This window comes from Emydura macquarii, unplaced genomic scaffold, assembly GCF_026122565.2.
Source record: "Emydura macquarii macquarii isolate MOO-44397 ecotype Brisbane River unplaced genomic scaffold, CSIRO-AGI_Emac_v2 contig_3512, whole genome shotgun sequence".
Lineage (NCBI taxonomy): Eukaryota > Metazoa > Chordata > Testudines > Chelidae > Emydura > Emydura macquarii.
The window spans coordinates 67,117-77,043 of record NW_027133649.1 but is presented as its reverse complement, the minus strand read 5'-3'; the positions used below and the strand labels follow the sequence as shown (position 1 = coordinate 77,043).

Here is a 9,927-nt window from a genome sequence, read left to right as displayed (position 1 = left end):
AATACTCCAAATGCAGCCTCAGCAGTGCCGAATAGAGGGGAATAATCACTTCCCGTGATCTGCTGGTAATGCTCCTATGAATGCAGCCCAATATGCTATTAGCCTTCCTGGCAACCAGGACACACTGCTGACTCGTATCCAGCTTCTTATCCACTGTAACCCCCGGGTCCTTTTCTGCAGAACTGGTTTTACCCAGGCAAAGTCTTTCACATCCATGGAGTGGGGGGGGGGGTCACTCTCACTCCAGCCCCCCATCACAACCAGCCCATGGCCCCCCCACGCCATCTGCTGGCGTTTCCCTTCCTGAGGGCATGGTGCGCCCCTCAATATTTCGGCTCCTCCACCGACCTGGGTTGGGTTCAGCTGCCATTTGACCCCCCTCTAGGTGGGGACAGGCTCCCACCATTGCTTTATCCCAACACAAGCTTTGTGACCCTTGAACCGCCCTGCCCACCAATGCAAAGCACAGAGGGGAAACTGAGGCACGGCCCAGGCATTGTAAAAAAGTGACCAAGATTCCCACGTTTGTCGCAGCTGGTGCCCGCTCGCCTTGAGAGGTGGGTGGCTGATACAGAGAAAGTGCTGCCATTTGTGAACCCTCACGTGTGGGGCAGGAGATTGTATCTTGCCGCTTTAAATCAGAGGCAGGGAGTCAGCCAGGAGAGGATGTGCAAATAGCTTTACAGAGACTGGGACCCAGGCCTCCGGGAGGGCAGTGCCAGGCACTCCCCCACAAAAGGTTTCCAGAGCTCCCGTTCCCTATGGGCAGAGACTGGGACATGGGATGGGACCCAGGCATCTGGGATGGGAATCAGGTTGAACAACCCCAAGTGGGCCCCACAGCTTCTCAGAGGAGAAGCCGATTGGGGAACAGGGATAGATAGATAGATAGATGTGTATGGGGATGGACAGACAGACAGATAGACAGACAGACAGATGGGGGGGAAGATGTGGTGGGAAGAAGCCGATTCATTTGTCACTCGAACAGTTTCCAACCTGTTTCCCTTTTGTCCCGGAAGCTGAACCTCTGGGGTAGGACCAGCTGCTTGCCCAGGGAGCTTTTCTCCTTGAGTTTCCCTTTGCAGCTCACCCCGGCCAGCGGGGATCCCTCCAGCCCTGCGCGGGTTCATTCCCTGCTGCCACCCACCAGCTCCCGGTTCCCAGGGCCCAGCCCAGTGCATTACGCAACCAGCCCAGCCTTTGTCTGTGGAGCCGATTCACCCCACGCCCGGCGTATGCAGCGGCTGTGCTGGATTCACGGCTCGGGTCGGTCGCTCATTCCCGGAATCTCGCTTGTTTTTTTTAACTTCATTTTTATTCATTGCTGGCTACAAAGCAGCGAGTGAGATGCACCAGGCCGCTCAGCAGTGCGGGGAAGGGGAGGCGGGACCAGTGCAGCCTTGGCAGAGTTCCCTTCCCACCAGCGAACGCCCGTTGGCGTGGCCGGCGCTGGGACAGGGTGTTTGCAGCGGTAGGGGCCGCCCCATGGTGACTAACACGTGGGACAGGCCTGGTGAGGACGGGGTTTTCACACGAGTTAGCAGGGCAGGGACGGACAAGGATCTCCCATGAACAGCCCCTCGACCGGCTGACAGAGGGAGAGCTACAAACCCCCGCATCTTCCCCAGCGCTGGGCTCGTGTCTGTCACCCCGGGGTAAAGAAACCAGCTGTTACCCTAGTGAAGGGACAGGCTGTGGGCTGGGATTTCCAAGGGAGCTGAGAGGAGCCGGCCTTGAACCCAGCTCCTAACTCCCCTAGGGTCCCTGCCTTGAGGCTCCTGGGTTGGGCGCTGCCTGAGCGAAGCGATAGCTGGGGGGGCTCACTTTGGAGGGGCTCAGCCCCTCTGCAAAGCAGGCCCAATGGGTAGACCTCGCCAAAGGGCAGAAGCGGCGCAGCTCTGACCCCTGCAGAAATTCCCAGTCGGGCTCAGGGATGCAGCTTCTTCATTGTCTTCTCAATCCAGGGGACGAAAGTGGAGACTCTTGTGTACACCCCGGGGGGATTCCCATCAGTGCGTCCCCAAGACACGATGCTGTGGGCCTTTTTCTCACACACCAGGGGGCCCCCAGAGTCACCCTGTGAAATGGACCAAGAAACAGATAAAGAACAGGTCTCAGCACCAGCTCCCCAGCTCAGCCGGTCTCAGCTTCGCCCCTGCCCATCCCTGGCAGCCACCTGGGCTCTACCTCCCCTGGCAAAAGAGCTGCTATTTTCACATTCATGTGTACAGTACTGAGTGCAGGGGAGGACCTGCCCTTCGATCTCTGCTTTGTGGATTGACTGCAACACTGACAGACTCGTAAGTTACAATCATTGGTCAAGGGGTATTTGAAGCCAGGAGGAGAATCACCTGTGCAGAGTCTTTGCCCTCGTGTGGGTCTCCCACACATAGCACCGTGGAGGGGTTATAGTGATGATATGGCCCATTTCGAATCCTCAGACAGTCAGTATCCAGCATCACCTCCACGTCCACCTCCTGCAGCGTATCTGAGAGCAGCTCACTGTCTGCACTAGTCCGGCCCCAGCCGGCGACACTACACACGGTTTCTGGAGGCACTGGCTGATGGTCCAGGGGCAGGGGGATGAGGTCGATGCGTTTGTTGAGCTCTGCCTCGTCCTCCAGCTGTGCACAGGAGAAGACACAAACACCAGGGCCAACATGAAGGTCAGAGTCGATGCTGGGCAGAGACATCCCAATCCCAGGAGAGAGAAAGTACAACAACCCGTGGCCAGGAGGTCACTGGGGGTGGGGGATGGGATGGGGGCAGGGCCTGCAGCAGTGTGAGGTCACTGGGGGTGGGGGATGGGATGGGGGCGGTACCTGCAGCAGCATGATGTCGTTGTGCAACGTCTCGTCATTGTAGTCTGGGTGTTGGATTCGGCGATGTACCTGGATCTCCTGCCTGTCAGGTTCATCTATTTCAACGTTGTGGGCGCCCAGCAGCACGGTGATGCTGCTGTGAGATACAAGAGGTGCTCTAAAGGTCAATGCACAGAGGCCCGTGCACTAGGGTCTCTCCCCTCTAGGGGGGCATGGCTTTGACCTGCTCCAGGGCAGGGAAAGGCAGGTAGGGGGAGGCGATCTTGCATGTCTTACCCCAGGTTGCAGTTACAATGAGCTGCCGTAACCACCACGTCCTCCCGGATCAGGAAACCTCCACAACTGCCTCCTCCTTCGTCTATGTTCACAAAGGCCATGTAGGGTCTGGAGTGAGGCCAGGCTTCCCATCCCCCGATGATCTCCCCTGGCAGAGCCCCCAAGAGAACACGTTAGTGCAGCCCCCTGATCCAGCAAGCTGGTGTAACCCTCCCCTGCTTGAGTTCAGGCCCCGTTGTGCCAGGCACTGAGAAACCCCCAACCGAGATCAGGGCCTCTTGTGCTCCAACCACTAGACTTCACTCCCCTCCCAGAGCCGGAGACTGAACCCAGGAGTCCTGGCTCCCAGCCCTCCCGGCTCTAACCCACAGGCTGCCCAGACCTGCATTTCCTGTCTAGGCACTGACTGTTCACATCAGCCCCTACTGAGCTTCTCTGTGCTGGCCCCCTGCAGGGGAGTTATTACGGTGCCAGAAGCCCTTCCTCTCCCCTTTAGCTCCCTGCCCACCTGCCCCACCTCACGGCTCACCAGCTGAGTTCTGGGAACACACCGATGCCCCTCAGGTCCCACGGCCCAGGGGCTATCCAAACACTGATGGCTTTGGTGGATGCATCTGACTCTAGGGAGCAGCTGGGCTTTGCAGACAGCTCTAATGGCACCAGGCTCCACCCCCATGGATCTGGGGGGCCTATCCCCTGTGTTCTCACAGCCCAGAGGCAGCGCGGCTGGGTGCTGTGAACACACCGATGGCATTTTTTTACTTTGGTCACGCTAGAGACTGAGAAGGAGTGGCAAGATATGCAATAGAAACCTGGCATCTTCCATCCGTTTATCTCCGACACCTTCACTACCCATAACCCATTACTGCTTTTGCTTCTCCAAATGCTATCCACATTGCCAAGGTCTATGGCAGTGTTATACGCACACCTGGATGGCTAGCAAATTTGAACTAAACACGGATCCTCTAAAAACGCAATGGGAGGAGGAACTAGGCCAATTATTTTCCTCTAACTAAGTGGAACTAAGCACTAAGCTTTGGGCAGATTCACCAAGGGCAAGTTATGCCTGACAAAACTGATTGCCATCTATGAAGAGGTAACTGACTCTGTGGATGTGGGGAAAGCAGTGGTGATGATATATATGGACTTTAGCAAAGCTTTTGATACGGTCTCCCACAGTATTCTTATCAACAAGTTAAAAAAGTATGAGTTGGATGAATGGACTATAAAATGGATCGAAAACTGGCTACAGCATAGGGATCAACGAGTAATGATCAATGAAACTACTGAAACTTCCTGTTGTGGGATTTATTTGTGGCATTGACACACCCACAGTGGCCAGGATCTGGAGGGGAAAACTGGAGCCGACTCTCAGACCTGATTGACCAGCCGAGAGTCTGAGCTGGGCTATCTCCCCGTCCCCCGGCAGGGCAAGGCGGGTCCCTGCGCACGGCCGTGTCAGGAATGAAAATTGATCTCAGACGCAGACATTAGGGGGCCCAGGGGATTTGTCTGAGGGGCAGCAGGGCCAGTCCAGGGCTCGATGGCAGGAATGGAGAGGCCCCTAATACATTAGTTATTTCTCCACTCATTTTCTTTTCCTCCTGTTTCTCAGAAACTTTTCCAGACCAGCTTTGTTTGCTGGGTGTGATGTTTCATATCTGCCTGGCCCCCTGCCCAGCTGGGCTCCCGGTCACGGGCAGTGGAGAGGAAGGAAGCTCAGAGGATTTCTTCATGGAAGATCTTGCATAGCATAAAGTCATAGACATATCGGTCTGGAAATGACCTGGAGAGGTCACCTAGTCCAGTCCCCTGCTCTGAGACAGGACCTACATCCTCCCTGACAGGTTTTTGTCCAATCTTGTCTTAGAAACCTACAATGATGGGGATTCCACAGCCTCCCCGGGGAGCCCTTTCCAGCGCTTAACACCTCTTAGAGTAAGAAAGCTTTTCCTAAAATCTAACCTCAATCTCGCTTGCTGCAGATTAAGCCCATCACGTCTTGTCCTCCCTTCAGTGGACACGGACAACGGTTGATCCTGTCCCCTTGCTAACAACCCTTCAGGTATTTGAAGACCGTTATCAGCCTCCTCTTCTCTAGATGAAACATGCCCCAATTATTTCCACCTTTCCTCGTAGGTCAAGGTTTCTAAACATCTCATTGTTTTTCTTGCTCCTCTTGGGACCTTCTCCCACTTCTCTACATTTCTCCTAAAGTGCAGGAGGGGAGGTGGGAAGGACACGATCAGCACTGTCAATTGATCTGCCATCAATTCCCTTCCCATGAGCGAATGCCCGCCGGCCTTTCCAGCACTGGGAGAAGGGGTGATTGGAGCCTGAGGTGGCCACCCCGGGGTGACTAACATGTGGGAAAGGCCCAGTACGGGCAAGGATCTCCCATAAACAGTCCCTGCGCTGGCTGATACAGGGGAAATCTCCAATCCGCCACGTCTTCCCCAGCGTTTGGCTCATATCCATTACCCTGGGGGAAATAAACCAGCTGTATACCTAGCAAAGAGTCATTCCACTCTTTGGCTCTGGGTCCTTCTCCTGGAAATGGGACGTTTGGCGGATGAGGAATGGGATCGATTGATCCATTGTGACACTCTGTACCCCAAAGTAGCACCCTGACAGCCCCCTATCCACAGTTGTCTTATAATTCTGACATGTTCTGTGCAAAGACGATAGAGCTCGTTGGGGGACAGGCCGGGCTGGGTAATGTCGGTCACTAATGTTATTCTCCATATTGCAGGGCGATTCAGGCGGGCCGCTGGTGTGCGACGGGGTGGTCCAGGGCATCGTCTCCAACAGAGATCCCGCCAGGCGCCCTCCCAGCGTATACACAAGAATCTCCAAATTTGTCCCCTGGATCAATGAAACTCCACACAAACTGAGTTAAAGAAGATGCTCCCCTTTAACGGGCCAGCTTGGCCATACAGGGCTCTTTGCCTGCATGGAACCCCTGAAGAACTTTAGAGCCGAGTATTTTTTTCTTCTGTTAGAGAAATGCTATGAAGGGCTCAGCCCGGAAATGGCCTTGAGGCTAGAAATGCCCCAGCGATGTTTGAAATTTTCTTCTCTTCTATTGTCACCCCCAGCGGCCGGTCAACGTTCGAGGCCCTGCCTGTGTTCTGGATGGGAGCACAAATTGATGATAGACTCTGGCATTTCGTTTGATGTGATCCGGTTTATTTACCAGGAATCTTGAAAGTCAGAATCAAACAGCAGCAGAGAGCTCCTCTGTTCGCAGTCCTGAGCCTGCCTTTCCAGCCACGACTCTGTGCCCAAAATGCTGCTTCCCTCAGCTGTCTCTCGGGGCCATGTTCCTGAGCATCCATGTATGTCTGCTGGATTTTTATCTGCGTCTGCCTTGTTTCTCTTCCCGGGTCTTTCTGTTTGGGTCTCGTCTTCTCCAAACCAGAGAGAAGGAATGGGGCCATGTGGTTTAGACAGGCAACCTATCACCATGGAGGGTGGCTAGGCAAATTAAACAGCCCCTGACAATCGCACATCAAAACGATTGTATGAAAAACCTGACCTTTCAAATGTTTTGCTTCATGCATTTTGAGCTGGGCCCAACTTTCATTTTCTTTTCTTTTTTCTCTCCCCACCCCACAAGTATTTAACTATTTATTATTTATTTTGTTGATACTGAATAAAATATGTATTGTTTGGAGAATTTGCCCTGACTTTTCCCTCCCTGGCCTGTCGATTGGACGTTGCATGCGTGAATGATGCAGGGCTGGGTTTATGATAAAGAGGTGGGGGGGCAGGAGGAAAGGTAGCTGGGTTGAGCCATAAACAACGTTAGGGCTAAATAAGAACAAATAGGCCCAGATCTTAAGAGGTGTTTAGGGCCTAACTCCCCTTGACTTCACTGGGAGTCTAAATACCTTTGAGTATCTGGGACCAGGCTCTTCCCTTCAGCAAATCTCAAAGCACTTTCCCAAGGCGGTTGGGATCATTATCCCCAGATGGGGAAACTGAGGTGCAGAGAGGGGATGTGACTTGCCCAAGGTCACCCAGCAGCAGAACCTGGAACAGGACCCAGGCATCATGAGAGGCAGGTCTATGCTTTGGCTACAATGCCACACAGCTGCCCTGAAACTCACAGCCCCTCTATCAGGCGGCCCCAGGCCCCACGACCCCCCCAGCCCCTCCACCATGGCTTACTAATTTCACTTCCCATCTCGTATCCTCTGCAGTCAGTACAGATCTGATAAAAAGGTCTCTAGTCCTCAATTCCCTCCTGAACCATGTGTTCTGGGGCAGGCCCTGGGTCCCCCAGGGCAGAACGGGTCTCTGGATACAGGTGTGGGGCTGTAACAACCACAGGCTAAAGGCCAGATATGTCTGGGTCCCTGGGTCCCCCACCCCAACTCGCCGCACTAAGAGATCCACGTGTCGTCGATAGATTCGACCGCTCCAAGGCCAGACACACCACGGGGCTCGTCCCGTCAGACCCCTGCCTGCCCCAGCCCCGAGTTAATCCCGGTTTGAACTAGGGATGAGCTATCAGAGAAACGTCTCCGTCCCCAGGGACGGGGAATCCAGCCCAGCCCTGGGGAGCAGCATCTGCGAAACTGTCCAGGGCCTAGCCGCCGAAGGGATTTCAACAGGCTTTTCCTGGGTAAAGTCTTTCAGATTCGGAGAGTGTGGGGGGGTCGCTCTCACCCCAGACCTCCATCACATCCAGCCCATCGTCCCCGCCGCCATCTGCCGGTGTTTCCCTTCCTGTGCTCGTGGCGCACCCCTCGATATTTCGGCCCCTCCACCGATCTGGGTTGGGTTCAGACGGGCATTTGATCCCTGTAGCAAGGTGCTGTGGCCATCCTCGGAGCCTGGGCCCAAGGAAGGGTCGCTCTGCCCCCGCTGGACAGAACCAGGCCCTGCAGGCCCAGCCACCCGGAACAGAGGGGTGGAGCCAGGCCCAGGGCAGGCAGTATAAAAGACAGGCCCAGGAGCTCAGTCAGGGGGAGGCTGCTGCTGGAGGCAGATGTGTCTTCCCAGCGTTTGCAGTCTAGGCCTGACCCAGGCCCTGTGGCTGTTTGGTGTAAACGTCCCGCTGCCCGGAGCCACCAGACCTTGCCGAGCTTGCCAGGCCCGAGCAAATGGAGGGGGCTGCCCAACCCTGGTGACTGGATAGGGCTCCCAGACCTCGTAGCTGGGAGAAGCCAACCCCGCCCGCTGGATGGGAGAAACCCCCGGAGGAGCTGCCCGACACTGGGGAACCCCAGGAGCCTCATGACCCAGAGGAACTGCCCTCCGCTGCAGAGTTCCCAGACTTAAAAACGACCGACGAGGAGGGACTGGTGGTCGTGCCGAGTACCCCAGCGATCCCGAGGACATGGAGGACACAGGTACCTGGGGACCAGGGGAGGAAGTGGCCCAGGGACAGCCATAGCCAGTGGCTGAGTCAGGGGCAAGACCCCGTCAGCGTGTTGCGTCAGGAGCCCTGCTGTGACTCAGTGGCAAACACCTTTGCCAGTGATAGGCCCTGGACTGGGATGCAGTGGAGACTGGTGGGCCTGCCTCCTCCTCCCCCCTGCCCTCGCCACCCAGGGAATAATAGCCGTCCTCTGTTACTGGCCAGAGGGCATCATGCGTCCCTGCCTTGCCGTTCCGAAGGGCCAGGGGCCATAGACTGTGCCAAGAGCCCGCCGGTGGGAAGGCCGGGGGCTGTGGTCTCATAAACAGACTGCTAATTCCCCATAGCAGAGGCACTGTGACCTTCCTCGGAGCCTGGGACCGAGGAAGGGTCGCGATGCCCCAGCCGGGCTGTGCCGCCCACTTACACATGGTGGAGAATGCGGGCAACCACCCTGTGACCAGAAGGGGACTGCCCGCTTGGACACTCCATTAACCCCACAATGCCAGGGACTGGCTGAGCACTGCAGTACGATAAGTTTAGGAAGTGGTCGGCCGACCACCAGCAACAGGCGGCCCACAGCAGCAGCTGCTACAGACACTAGTCACACAGCAGCAGCAGTTGATCCAGGATTTGGGGGCCCAGTAACAGGAGCGACAGGCCCAATTTCTCCCGCCTGCTCTCTGGCCACCCTAGTCAGGGCGAGAAAGACGTGTCGGGAGCAGAACTGGGACAATGTCACCCAGGAAGATTTCCTGGCAGCTCATCCAATCCAGCTGAAATTTTTGTTCGGGGTTTCCAGTTTTAACACCCCCCTCCAGCCTCCATCCTGCAAAAAGAAGGGAAGATACTTTTCATAACATTTTTCCCCCTTGATTTTGGTCCAGGCGAGGTGTTTGTAGGATGGATTAGGAATCCCTTCCAGCCTCCTTTGGTCCAAAGGAACCATTATCGAGGGGGCGGAAAAGTGCTGCTGAAAATTATTCGAGGCTATCGCAAAAATGGGAAAGGAAAGCGTCTTTAGCCACTGAGACACACCTGCCGATCTCGCAGCCGTCGAATCCAGACCGGCCACCTTCCCAGAAGAGGCTTTACAGACCCGCAGAGAGCTGAGGTGCGGGACGTAATATCTTTTATAGGGCAGAACCGGCTCTTTCGCCAGCGGGAGTGGGGCCAATAAAAGACGTCGCCTCAGCCGCTTTGTCTCTGTGCTGTCCTGGGACCCAGCGACCCGGCTCTCAAGCTGAAACCTCCAGCGTCTGACGGGACCTCGGCCAGCTTTTAAAATCATGCGCATCAGGCAGCACAAACAGGGATCTGATTTATTAATCGGCTTTGCTGTGAGCCCATCCCGCAGCAGCGGGGCTTCGGGCAAGGCTGTACAGGGGTGGTGAACAGAGGGATGGCTAACAGAAGGAGAAGGAGGGAGTTTGCCTGGGATCTGTCCGAGAGGAGCCCAGG

At 55.7% G+C, this 9,927-nt stretch overlaps 1 protein-coding gene across 1 annotated transcript; it reads right to left on the bottom strand.

The window, feature by feature from the left end:
• Positions 1 to 1,927: 1,927 nt before the first annotated feature.
• LOC137145115 (mast cell protease 3-like) lies at positions 1,928 to 3,256 on the bottom strand (the record flags this gene model as incomplete). Its single annotated transcript, XM_067535733.1, has 4 exons — positions 1,928 to 2,077; positions 2,352 to 2,624; positions 2,823 to 2,958; positions 3,099 to 3,256. Coding segments are annotated over 4 exons (717 nt in total), but the record flags the coding sequence as incomplete, so codon positions are not given.
• Between the last annotated feature and the right edge of the window lie 6,671 nt (positions 3,257 to 9,927).